Raw genomic sequence first — 13,641 nt, forward strand, 5'->3', positions numbered from 1 at the left:
AAAAAGAAAAGCTCTGACAATTAATGTGCAAACATGTTGCAAGGTTTCGACTCTTCCATTAATAAAAAATAATGAAAACAAAGAATAAATAATATACTAAACATATTGAACACCCAGTTTCACATGGATACACTTTGTATATTTTATACCACAGCACATACGGCTTTATGCTTTTATTTTTAACCAAATTTCCTACCCTCTACTGGTAGTGATATTCTAGCTCTCTTTGGCTGGCTTGACTCACGCCCAATCCAAATTCTTGACCTGCAACGCCCAATCAGCGTGACATCACGACACCGTCGGACCACCGGATATGCCACCCGGAACAGCAGCAGTAAACAAACGTTAATCTCAATAACTATAGATCACATCGCTTATATCGTGAGATTCTGAGTGAGAGCAGAAGCAGCTCAAGGGTCTGATGTACAATATATGCATGTCGTGTTAAAGTTGCGTGAATTGTCGCAGTTTTTAAAATGAAGTGAATTTAGCAAAACGCAATTTAACTGATCCCTCGTATTGACAAAGTATTAGACAAGCCTTTGGCGCCCTCTGGCGTTGTACATGATTAATTAGCTGTCGTTTAGCCTGTGTGTGTTTGCATGAAAGGAGAATTTGTCTATAGCCAAGATGATCAATCCATTTATTCATACAACAGAATGGGGCAGTACAGTCTTAAGTTTATAACTGATCGACACAGTTATAGTATAGTTTGTAAGGGGTGAACACAGCACATCTAGCTAACATGTAACTGATCCAGAGTCAGCCTATCAAGCAATCGTGTAACATAGATAATCCGGCTTCCACCTTACATGGCAAAAACTGCTTTGTGTTCACTTGGCATCCACTGATACACAAGAAGCAGTTTGCTACAGTTAAGAGTGTGACATCCTCATCAACAAAAAAAAACAGCTTATTAAAATAGAGATTTGCATACATGGAGGGAGTATGGAGTTCTTTACCATAGGAAAGAGATTTTGGCAAATAAATCTTGGTTAACATGAGTATGTTTTCCTTTCACAAAGGAAAAGCTATACAGCAATGGAGGTGGTGTTGCCTAAGTAAGAGTAGAAGGCATTATGGATTGAGGAGCAGTGGAGCTTTAGCGTGTTTCAGTCATCGTAGCACTAGCTTTCATGGGCGGAGACATACAGTACATGAGAGGAGCACAACAGAAAACAAACATTCCCTTGACCCTGAAAGACATTGACACACAATTACAGTAGGTCTACAGTGCAGGAACAGAGCTATACTAAGGATCATTCATTAGCAAAAGTATGACTGAGTTGCACCTCAATTCTGCAATGCTATCATTTTAGGAGCAATTACAAAGACAGATGACTGCTGGAAATATCCCTGTCAATGTCCTGATTGGACTGATGTACAGTTCCACTATAATTGTGCACTGAATTTGTTGACAATATTCAGATGTGTCAACAACATCCATATTCCGGTCTAAAAACAAACCCTGATATGTGATGGTGTGCTTACAATTGCCGTTATCATCTGCCCTGTAAGGTCCTGGTTCCTGTCCCTGGCTTCTGAAATGCTATCTCCACCTTTAGCTGATCACAGATCAGCACCAGTTTGGCCAAAATAAGAAATACCTTGTTTTTAAGTGTAACCTTTGGCAATCAAACCCGGGCAGATCAGTGATCCCTCATATGGCTAAAGAAAGATCTGTCGCTCTAAGGGCGTGTCCATAACTTTCTTTTCTGGGAGCTAGTGTCTTTTTTCAATTATTCCTAATGAGAGAGCATAAACAGCACTGCCTGCACCCAGTGTATTTTTGCTCTGACCTTTTGGTGCAGCCGCTACGAGCGCTTTTAGTTGAAAATCTGGGAACCTTTCAGAAAGGCGCTGGCGTCGTCTCCGGCGCTTCTTTTCAGGCAACCAAGCATAGGAGCGAGACTCGTTACCCTGGGTTACCCGAGTTGTATGTCTCAGAAACGATCACAACAGAGACAGAAAAGCTCATTCAGCCACTGAATGTTGCTGGTTGAGTGTTGTGCTTTTATCAATGTAGGCTACACGTTGTTAGCTTTGTTAGCTCAGCTGTGTAGTTAATGGCATGAAAACAGCTGGGAACTCTTTTTTTGATGAAGCACTTCCCAGCGCCCTGCCAGCGCTTTTCTGCAAGGGGGAAAAAAAAAATGCTATGTGGACCACGCCCTAATGTAGCAGTCCTAAGCAAAGCCCTGCACGTTGACCCAATGCAACTCTCTAGTAACATAGATCGAGAAGGAACCACCTTCTCCAAACCACGGCTTCCTTAAAACAAGACGGATACTTGTGCCTAACAGTCTGCAAATACTCAGCTTTGCTTATTTTGTTTTTGTTTTTAATTCCTTGCCCCATACTGATATCTTTGTTTTGCTTTGGTTAGTCCCTGCTTTGCGCATGTATAGGTGGGTTCTTGGCCCAGTGGAGTTGGCATGTCTCTGGCCAGTCCCTGCGCTTCCTCTAGGCGTTCTGCATCTCCTTGCCGATCTTATAGCTAAGGATCTTATTCCAGTCGATCTTAGTGCGCGTGACAGGCAGCTGGCGACGCAGCGCCTTGAAGGTGGTGTCAGACATGGTCTGGTAGTTCTCACTGATTGCGGTCTGAGGGCAAAAAGAGGAAGGCACCAAGTTTGGTTAGTATACACAGATGTGATTAAATATTCGTCTTTATGCATATCTAGTGACTTTTTTTTGTTTTGTTTTTACAACCTGTCAAGACAAGGGGTGGGTGATATGGCCCTAAAATAATATCACAATATTTCAGGATATTTCTGCGATAACAATATTCTTGACGATAATAAAAATATTGTATTATTAATTTCAAGAACATACAATTGCAATAAAATACCGGTAAGTGTGACAGTTTATATGTCAGCATAAACGTAACAGTTTGCCTTCAAATATTACCATGGATTGTTGTGTAAACAAACCACTTCTACACATTGAAGTCACCCCCGCTTTTTGGAATTAACTCCTCCGCTGTGGAGCCGCTTTCAACAAGTCGGAATATTGCCATTATCACGATAAGATTCTTTTACGATATGAATATGAATTGTAATGATATATTGATTACTATACCATATGGCACACCCCTATGTCAGACTGACATTTCAAAAACATTTAGATACTCTCTCTTTTTTGTCATTTGAACCGCTACAAACTTACAAAATGTGTCTTTTTATCCCAATAAAATCACCCCATCTCTTTGTCCTCAATGTCCCCTTTTCACTGTCAAAGGAAGATAGCTTACCTGGTAATCATTTTCAGCGTTCTCAATGATGTCAACAAATTCCTTGACTGTCTGGCTTTCGTTCTGTTTCAAAACACACGCACACAAAAATCACCTTTTTTTTCTCATGCACTGATGCATGAACATGACCGGAGCTGACACAACCGGTCCAATACTATGTAAACCTGACATTTAATCCATGTTTGAAGGCATTCCACCAAGTGTTTTCCCACGCTTACGTGTCACAAGAAAAAAAGATCCCACTCACAGTCACTGGTATTGATTCTTCTATCTCCTTGTGGCTAACAAGCTGCACATTCCCATCTTCATAATAGTGCACCTTGAGACAGAAAGAGGCATTTATTTGGTAAATTGGTCATTTTGAACAATCAAAATTTCCCCCTGACATCATTAGTATTGTATTAGTATATGATTAGTACCAGTATTGATATGAATACATCTAAGCACACTGAAAATAATTCACCTGAATTTTCAACACTCCCACCACCTGAGAAGTGGACTGACCAATGGTAAGCTTCCACTCTGACCTACAGCGACCATTCCTGTGTTTGAGAAATGAAGTTACAAGCAGACAACCTAACAGCAGCACAGCAGTGTTTATGGCCCTGGGTGACCAATTATTTCAATTTCACCAAGACTAGAAAGTAGAGAGGTTACTTGGAACATTTATGATAGATATACAGACAGTAGTAAGTACATGAATATATTAGGTTATTTGTAGATTCAGATTAAACAGCAGGGCAATATTGTACCAGAAGTTTTTCGGTTGAAACTGATGTCCCTCAATGCAGGCAATGATAGTTTGCTGGCCATCAACGGTTTTCCCATACACCTGCAACACAGGAAGGAAATGCTAAAGTGTGGTCCATATAGAGCCCAACAGTAACCACCCACTTTTTCTCAGCTCCCAGTCTTGGAAGAGAATTCCCCATTCATTTTCTCCATAGACATTTCAAAAAAATCCTTATATAGCAAGTTTTATGCCTGGAACCAAGCCAACCAGCCACCTACTGAATCGTGAGTGACCATAAAACATTTCACTTGGAGCAAAAACAAAAAATAAAAACGTGGGGGAAAAATATATATATTTTAGATTTTTTTCCCGTAGATTTGGAGCTGATACTACCTCTACTGGCGCAACGAAAGGCGTAACAAAATGACACGCCATTCCGTCCTTGTGACTTTTAAGGTCCTTACACATCAAGAGCGATGCGAATATACGGCACGAAATTGCGATGCGAGTTTTGACCCACCTGTCAATCACAGCCACAGATGTGTACACGTCAGAAGCGAATTTCTGAAAAATCGACCGTGGTTCAAAAAAATAAACACCGCAATAACGCTCAGCGAAACTTCGCCGTTGGTATGCACGGTTGCATTGACTGATATAGGTTCGGAAAATATTATTGATGTGCGAATTAATCACACGAAAAAAACGTGCTCGGTGTGTAAGGACCTTTAAACAGCGTAATGACGCCGCAACAATCGCGGCTTTCACAGGCTGTGTAAATGGGCTACTGATTACAGTGAAATTTGAATGACAGAAATCTGTTCCGAATTACGGATTACAGAGACATTTTAATGACATGTCTGTTCAGACTGAATTACACACGTATTTACGAGTTACGTATTCCTTGAGTCAATTGTGTTTTAAATGGCCGGTCAGTCAGGAGCTGCGATTTGAGGTGTGGGTGTCGCTTCTCTCGCTCTCGATTATTCTTATGCTGAGTCAAGAAGGCAAATTGTTTAATTGGGTGTTTCAACTCTTTTGTCTGGTGTGGGAAAAATGGAAGCCAAAGGAGAATATGGATAAAAAAAAATAAAAAAAAAGACTTGACCAATCAGATTCGACTATGTAATTTTTTTGTCAGGGACACCTCTAGTCTATATTCAGCACATTACCACACTGTCCTTGTTTTGTGTATGTGTGTGTGTGTACTGTATGTTACCGTGCACACTCCACTAGGGTAGTGCTCCTTGACATAGGCAGTCAGGGCAGTATCGCAGGCATCTCTCCAGGTTGGCAGGGCCGTCTCTCCTTCACATGGCTGCACGTCGCTCACCTCCTTCCTTAGGTGGTCGAAGCGGAACGACACGCGGTTGCGGGGGTCCAGGAAACGTCCCTGACCCAAGTCACCATGCTCCGTGATCAGAACCTAGGGAGGGAGAGGGTAGGTCAAGTCTCACACTAGCTCTTACGCAAGAAATAAGAACAAAGAAAGGATGAAACATACCGGCTCATCGTAGCCCTCTAGTTTGGCAGGGGTGAACTGATCCATGTTGTACTGGGCAAAGGAGCTGGGGAAATGTGTTGAGCAGAAAGATTCATAGAATGGCAACAGAGTGGCCATTTCTACTGAGCACTTTGAAAATATAAACACAACAGCAATAAATATCAATTCCCTAATATGGAGTACTTTGCCACCAACAAAATTACAGTTATCTAACAGTTCTGCTAATAGTGACTATTTTCTGTGACCATCCAATCAATATGGGGGCTCTTGAGTGTTCCTTTTTTTTCCTCTCTCTCTCTGATTTTCCTGCCATTTTCTCCCCAATTGTATTTGGCCAATTCTTCCCCCTGCTGCCCTGGTCGCTGCTCCACCCTCTGCTGATCTGGGGAGAGCCGAGACTAGCACCATGCTTCCTCTGACACATGCGCAGTTGCCAGCCGCTTCTTTTCACCTGACAGCGGGGAGCTTCACCGGCAGGACGTAGCATGTGGGAGGATCACGCTATTCCCACCAGTTCCCTTCCACCCCGAACAGGCGCTCCAACTGACCAGAGGAGGCACTAGTCCCGCGACCAGGACACATACAGTATCCCCAATCCGGCTTCCCACCCGCAGACACCAGCCAATCGTGCCTGCCTGTATGGACGCCAGACCAAGCCGGGGGGTAACACGAGGGTGCGAACCTGCAACCCTTGTGTTGGTAGGCAAGGAATCTACCTGTGCTCTCTGATTGTTCTTGGACAGTGCAAATCTTACAAATACTTGAATCTGGGACTTTAATGGGAAGTGAATGTTACTCACTGTGATGCTCCCTCCCTGAGGAGGTTGTCATTGTTGAGGAGGAGCCGCACATCTGGCAAGACAAAAAGAAAACATTCATTCAGTGTTTGGGTGCAGTCGTTATCATTGGCACAATGCCAGAAACAGCTGCTTCTTCCTCTTACCATTGAAGACTTCATTGAACTCTCCCGGGGGGGCATGAGTCACAAAGTTAGCCGCTATACGGACCTGCAGAAACCACATTAAGTTTGATCTATTACTTTAGCAATCCTTAAAATCTGATTTGCTGTACTATATATTAGTAGAAGTAGTAGTGAGACTACAAACGAATGCCTCACCCTGTACTGATATATATGTATACATTTTATTCTTCAATATACAAAACTAGTTGTTGGTCATCCAGTATATATATATACACACACACACACACACACTATAAACCTCGCATGGCGCTCTATTCCTAGGGTGGAGACTCTGCAGATGATGCACGATGGGTGCAGTTATAGAAATGCGTTGCAGCCTCACATACAGCATACTCAACAACAACAGAGCGGCACTGCGCGGAGGCGGAACTCCCGGGCGGAAGATTTGCACTGTACAGGAAGCCTCAAAAAAAGGTACGGCTGTCCCAGAGTGTCTATTTACGTGCCGAAATAGACTCTGGGTTCCCAGATTGCTCCTAGGGTGGAGACTCTGGAGATGAGGTGTGACAAACTCAAAAACACATATTTATGTTTGATTTGCAGGGACTTTAACTAGCCACACGGCCAGTTTGGCTCCCTGTTTTGAACTGGTCACGGTGCCCTTAAAAGAAGTTGTGGTTTTCCTCATTTAAAACTACATGTGATGCAGCACATAACCAAACTCGTATTTCCCTCAGTGCAGGCTGGTAAATAGCTCTGTGAGGCGTTTAGAGGACATCTGTAATTTGTAGCATCAGAAAATAACCTGGGTTACATTTACGATATTGTGTGTTACTGGACATGAAATTAACTTTGTAAACTGAGCCATCTTACATGTGCTGTATCACACTGCAGCACTTCATTTCTCTATTAGAATATTTATTTTGTTGATGGACTTAAAAAAGATTTTAAGAAGGTTTTTTATAATAGTCTGCAGAAAGGCTGTCAGTAGTAATCATTTGAGCGTTGCCTCTCTCTAACGTTACTCTTCGTATTGAGGAGGGTGTCACTATCAGGCTTCATCTACATTCTAGGCACCGACCCCATACCCTGCACTCAAGCCATGTGTGGCGTTTGCGAACACATCTGAGCTGCAACTGAATCTGTTTGACCTAGAAATCCAAAGCTAGTTAGCTGCTAAGAGCTAACGCATATGAGAACAACCCAGCAAATAGTGCGGTTATTCCAGGCTGCCACGTGCATTACAAAGCTCGTTTGCGAAAAGGCAAAGTAATTTGCTTCCAATACAACCGAGTAGCAAGTTTTCAGTGCTGCAAGCGTCTCTGGTTTAAGATTAGCTAAACGCATAGCTAGCATTAGCTAGCCTGGTGGTTAAGTTAGCTAACGATAGCTAAAAACACACATACACACAAGTTCGATACGTGACCGAAAGCAGGCACTATCCTTCCAAAACTTGTTCGTACATTGTAGTGGATTTATAACACTTTATAGCTCTCTACAAAGCAGACAAAATGTGTTCAGTAAAGAATAAAATAATCTTTAAACCTTCTCTTCATCTGACAGCGGCTCCTCAAAGTCAGCCATCTTGGCTCTTTGTGACCCCACCTACTCTCTCCAGCCCCAAGCTGACTGACTGACACAAACAGTGCGGTCAGACATTGGCAATTGAATGAATATTGTAATACATATTATATACGTCTTCTAAAAACAGCTGTCATGTTTGTACCGCGGAAACAGCACAAACTGCCATACAATGCATTTGCTGTTAGCTGCATGTTCCTGCAGCACAAGAATAAAGACAGCTAATTAATCATTTACAACGCCAGAGGGCGCCAAAACCTTGCCTATAATTTGTGTATTGTTTCTTGCTGGGCGTTACAGGGCGATTCAAGCCAGCCTGAGAGTAACCTGAGAGTGAGAATATCACTAGACTAGACTCAGGATATTAAATTTGCATAAAGCATGTGCTGTGCTGAATAAAGTATACAACCCATTTGAAACTGGGTGCTTAATATGTTATATGACGTATTCTTTGTTTTCATTCTACCCTTTTGGGTAACACTTTACAATACTGTATACAAAATTTAGAGTAGGGAACTAACGAGGAACAAAGGAACTATTAGTTAATAGTCAGTTTGTGAGTAGTTAATTGAGAAAGATTGAGGGAACTAATGAGGTAAGGGTCAGTTCTTGAGTAACTCCTAATAAAATGTCATAGAGTAGATAAACTTAAGCAGTTTTTCAAAGTTTTCATAAAATGCATTGTCACGCGAAGGGGGGTTATATGTAACCAGCACTAACCAGTATATGAAATTGCATACGTGGGGATAGACAGAGATTCAAGCAAAGATATTCAATCGGTATATCATATTCCAGCTCAATTTCTGTACACCTAAGTGAGTTCTTAATATAAATTACTCCTCCTCCTCCCTTGCCAGTGTTTGTATATTTCCTAAAACATCTGAAACCATGCAGTCACATCAATTAGAGTAGTTCGAATTTAACGAGGTGTAGAAAGTGCAAATTTGAGTCCATCATCAGAAACGTTTTAATTTCATCATGTTTGGGGCTTAACGTCACAGTAGTGTACAGTATAACTTTTCCTTTCATCCCAACACACACAGGCTGTCACACATTTACATGGAGGATTCAGAAGATTGTCGGCTCTCAGCTGAACAGCTGATAGAAAAACCTTCACACAATGTCATTAAGGCATGATGGGACATTTATTGAAGAAAGCATGTTGCAGATTCATGATATGCATAGTTAATAGTAGGGACAGCTGAAGGAATTTGCTCATAGACTTGTAGTGTGTGTGTGTGTGCGTGTGTGTGTGCGCGTGCGCGTGCGTGTGTGTGGCCAATATGATTGACTGGCTAAAATATCAATTGCTACTTACGTAGTCTTAAAGCCAGGTAATTAAACAGAGAAACCCATTATGCCTAAAACAGCAAATCTGACAATGAACAAAGCACTGCTAAACAGGACGCAAATATCGTGATAGAAACAAAAATGACAGTAGTAAGATTCAAACCTTTTAGTCCCCATCCTGTTTTTCTAGGAATACAAATGTTTACTGTGAACAGACTCAGGCCCAAACCAATTATCACATAAACAGTACACTTTGGTTCCTTTTGGTTTGGATGAAGCAGAAATTTGACTTCCCTGAATACATTCTCTTCCTAGACCTCGAGACAGATCGTCTTACAGTAATGTAGTGCACGGTGTACTCTCCCTTGTCAATACAAAGTTCAGTGAATACACAAGTGTGTGTGTGTGTGTGTGGGATGGGGGGGGGGGGGGGGGGGCAGTACAATGCATGTGAGCTTGTGCAGTCTCACACTAAATGAGCCTCATTTGTAAATGATTTGATTCAAACTATGCTGTAAAATGTATTGGTCATAACTGCATAAGGATTCACTGGGAAAACCGCCAACAGGTAAAAACTACTATTTTACTGTGAAATAGTGTTAGCTACACACCTACATCCGCTATAATCTACTTCCGTGTTTTTCCTCCTCTATATACAGTGCTTCTGAGAGGACTGGCAGTTCCTCAGATATAGGCTAGTGTTTGAGCATCAAGGGATTCGGAAAGGAGTGCTGTACTATAAAATCTTGATTTACATTCCCTTCAAATCTCACAGGCCTTTAGCTTGGTCTCTCTTCTTTTGATATGGTTTCCAATGATGGGGTCGAAGATATTGTCGATATTAACGGAGATACATCTTCTCACTTTCAAATGGCTAAAAACAACAACAAGAAACAATGTTTATAAAAGAAACAAAAGGAAGTTAATAGAAGGCATTATTAAATCCAATAAAATAATCCATAATATACTATGTTTTACTTCAAATAGACAGTGTTCGTTTTTCCGATTGTTTGTCAATGTCAGGTAGTGGAGGTAGGGGTAAAACATAAACTTTGTAAATGCATCCGTTTGAACCAATCCAGCTTTGAAGTGTTTAGTTTGATTATTTATTAGTGCTATCAAAGTGATTTTAGGGCTATAGGTATCTGAGGGTATATCACAGTAGCTGTTGATTTTGGGCCGACCCCATTTACGTGTTAGTCTATATACGGGCCTGGCTGTTAGCTGCTGGACGATAATAGCATGTCGGGCTCCTTGGCCCCGTCCTGCCCGTTGCTGCTGTGCCCACAGTTCCCCGTCAGCTCTGGGAAGACGCTGGCCCGGCCGGAGGGCACCGGGGAGCCCGGAGTGGGACTCATCCCCGGCTTCTTGGGAGGGATCGGCGGAGGATGGCTCCTCTCCGAGCGAGGCGTGAGCGGGGAGCGGATGCCCGGGGAGAGCGGCCCAGAAGAAGGAGACCTCCCCCCGGGAGGGGAAGCCGCCAGGTTGCGGTAGTCCGTCCCAAACGGAGAGCTGCTAATCGGGGCTAGTTTGACGCCGGCCTGCTGGTTGGTGAACCGGGAGAGCACCTGAGTGACGGTGTTGCGCGCCAGCTGCTTGGCTGTGCTGTTCTCGGGCGGCGGGGGGCGTGGGGGTGGTGGTGGGCGAGAGCTCCCTGGGGGACAGAGGCGCCTGTTGCTCCAGCTCGGCCTGGCTCTGGAACTTGTGCCTGGCCGCCTGGAAGCGCTGGTTGACCCCGGCCTGGTAGGAGGACTGGTGGAAGCCCGGGCTGACCAGACGCTTGGCCAGCACGGGGGAGGAGATGGGGGAAGAGGAGAGGGAAGAGGAGGCCGTGCTGGAGGGAGACTGAGGATGAGGGTGGAGAGGGGAATGCAACGCCGCTCCTCCCCCGTTCTCTACCACCCCTCCATTCTCTGCTCCTCTGCCTTCCTGTTGACATTCGGTGTCTTTGAGGGCGTGGTGGCCATTGACCTTGGATATGGAGGTGGTTTTGGGGGTGACACTAATCTTGCCGTCGGGCTCAGTCTGGACAGAGGTGGACACCGACACCATCTTGGGAGGAGACGCTTTCACCGCCTCCTTTACTCCTTCTTTCCCCCCTCCACCTCCCCCCAGCCTCTTCCTCAGCTCCTCCAGCTGTCTCTCCAGCATCCCGCTCCTCTCCTGCTCTCTCCTGATCCGGGCTTTCATCTGCTCCCGCTCCGTGTCCAACTCGGCCAGCTGCCTCTCGGCCGTGGCCTCCAGCCGGGCCGCCCTGCCCCTCTCGCCCTCCAGCGCCCCCCGCAGGCTCTCCAGTGCGTCGCTCTCCTGCTGGAGCCTGCTGCGGAGGTGGGAGACCTCCTGGGCGTCCTCCGCCGCCTGGCTGCTGGCCTTCTGGAGCTCCAGAGTCAGAGCCGAGGAGAGCTGCTGCTGCTGGCTCAGAGACGCCTCCGCCTGGCCCACCACCTGCTCCTGCTCTTTCTCTAGCCTCCGCAGTGCTGCGCGCTCCGCCTCCAACTACAGAGAGAGACAGAGAGAGAGAGAGACACAGAGAGAGACAGAGAGCGAGAGCGAGAGAGAGAGAGAGAGAGAGAGAGAGAGGGAGGGAGAGACACAGAGAGAGAGAGAGAGAGAGAGAGAGAGGGAGAGACACAGAGAGAGAGAGGGAGAGAGAGAGGGAGAGACACAGATAGAGAGAGAGAGAGGGAGAGACACACAGAGAGAGAGAGAGAGAGAGAGAGGGAGAGACAGATAGAGAGAGAGAGAGGGAGAGACACACACAGAGAGAGAGAGACAGAGACAGAGAGAGAGAGACAGAGAGAGGGAGAGAGAGAGAGAGAGAGAGAGAGATCCATGCATCAGAGCGATCAGAGCATTTGTGATTCAAATAGCTTCAGACTTTGACCACAAGGAGGCAAAAGAACACTGCTTAATTTGGTTGTACAAGTGGTCTGCATGTACTATATCAAGCATGTTTTGTGTTTGAAAGCGTACAAAACGTTGTAAAGGGTGCATATTTTAAGGCCTTCAAAATTATTTTTGCAGTGTTTTTGCACGAGCTGCTAGTTTTGGGTGAACTCAAGCTGTAATAGTTTTTATTCTGTGGCCCGACGGGTAAATGAGGTCTCAGAAACTAACGTTAGTGAAAGTGTTGTTAATGAATGAGATATGAAAGCATCAAACATGTGTTTTAGACTTTTTCTCTTTATCTCAGTTCTTCCCCGTCCTGTTTGCTCTGCTGCATTAAACTGCACGTGCGTGATGCAGGCGTCGTCTCCCCGCACGTTATTTTAAACAACATTGTGATGCGGTTTATACTTTCCAATAAAGTACGGTAGATACAAAATGAGAGTCATAGGGAATCATCTGCTGTGTCTGTTTCAGTGAACAGGAATAAGTTGTTAGTCCTGTTTCGACTTGTAAAATGAATGATTGGCTTGGAAGGCATGTTGGCAGAAGGTCACTGGAGGGTGAGTTTAGCACTAAAACGCTTTGATGAGTTACTGAGAGGAAACGGGAGGCGAGGAAATACAATCCAGTGTAAAAGACGTTACTGTACTCAACACAACAGAGGCAGGAAAGCCAGGAGACACTCAGAGAACCTTTCTTACATAAGGCCCCTGTGTGAAGTTTGTAGAGTGCCTTGTGAATGTGTGTGTGTGTGTGTGTGTGTGTGCACTTGCGTGTGCGTGCGTGCGTGTGTGTGTGCGTGTGTGTGCGCGTGCGTATGTGTGTGTGTGTGTGTGTGTGTGTGTGTGTGCGTGCACGTGTGCTGACCTTGGGTTAGTCATGGACAGTCATTATCTCAGGCTTTCCTGTCCCCATAAAGCCCCATGGCTGCTGGTCAACTAAACAATGGCCTCTTCCTCCTCTGCTTCCTATGGAACAGCCCTGAGTGTGTGTGTGTGTGTGTGTGTGTGTGTGTGTGTGTGTGTGTGTGTGTGTGCGTGCGTGCGTGCGTGCGTGCGTGCGTGTGTGTGTGTGCGTGCGTGTGTGTGTGTGTGTCTGTGTGTGTGTGTGTGTGTGTGTGTGTGTGTGTCTGTGTGTGTGTGTGTGTGTGTGTGTGTGTGTGCGTGCGTGCGTGCGTGCGTGTGTGTGTGTGTGTGTGTGTGTGCTTGCGTGTGTGTGTGTGTGTGCGTGTGTGTGTGTGTACTTGAGCAGGCCAAGCCCACCACCCTACTGAGTTACACAATGGAGCTGACGCTAGACAGCTCAGTTCAAGACAACTCGTCATTTACAGCTGCACACGCAAATCTGATGAGCGCACACATATATCTGTCTTAATTTATGCTTCGTCGCTCGACACTTTTGAAACCGTCTCTCGACAGATATGGCGTCTTTGGCGACAGAAATAAAAGCGTCTCTTCTCAACACTTTGTTTG

The 13,641-nt window shown here is 44.8% G+C and overlaps 2 protein-coding genes across 2 annotated transcripts in view; both read right to left on the reverse strand.

Annotated features, from left to right (window-relative positions):
- Positions 1–626: 626 nt before the first annotated feature.
- Positions 627–8,003, reverse strand: capza1b (capping actin protein of muscle Z-line subunit alpha 1b). Its single transcript, XM_083641484.1, has 10 exons — positions 7,955–8,003; positions 6,431–6,494; positions 6,288–6,339; positions 5,488–5,551; positions 5,203–5,409; positions 4,006–4,085; positions 3,717–3,795; positions 3,501–3,572; positions 3,254–3,316; positions 627–2,604 (listed from the first exon to the last, which is right to left on the reverse strand). The coding sequence occupies exons 1-10, from the start codon at positions 7,991–7,993 to the stop codon at positions 2,464–2,466; spliced, it is 861 nt and encodes a 286-aa protein (XP_083497610.1). The 5' UTR covers positions 7,994–8,003; the 3' UTR covers positions 627–2,463.
- Positions 8,004–9,060: 1,057 nt separating this feature from the next.
- The window catches only part of cttnbp2nlb (CTTNBP2 N-terminal like b), a 28,566-nt gene continuing 23,985 nt past the window's right edge, over positions 9,061–13,641 (reverse strand). Inside the window, 2 exon segments of the mRNA XM_083641672.1 lie at positions 9,061–10,894; positions 10,896–11,776. Coding sequence (XP_083497798.1) covers positions 10,501–10,894; positions 10,896–11,776 — 1,275 coding nt within the window. The 3' untranslated portion in view covers positions 9,061–10,500.

This window comes from Poromitra crassiceps (genome assembly GCF_964638095.1).
Source record: "Poromitra crassiceps genome assembly, chromosome: 8".
Classification (NCBI taxonomy): Eukaryota; Metazoa; Chordata; class Actinopteri; order Beryciformes; family Melamphaidae; genus Poromitra; species Poromitra crassiceps.

Bases quoted from the DNA above. Each gene is read 5' to 3' on its own strand.
- capza1b (XM_083641484.1), bottom strand. From the start codon at position 7,993: ATGGCTGACTTTGAGGAGCCGCTGTCAGATGAAGAGAAG. The intron at 5,552-6,287 runs GTGAGTAACATT...ACATTTCCCCAG, and splicing joins CTCAGGGAGGGAGCATCACA to CTCCTTTGCCCAGTACAACA. The intron at 5,410-5,487 runs GTATGTTTCATC...CTCCCTCCCTAG, and splicing joins TAGAGGGCTACGATGAGCCG to GTTCTGATCACGGAGCATGG.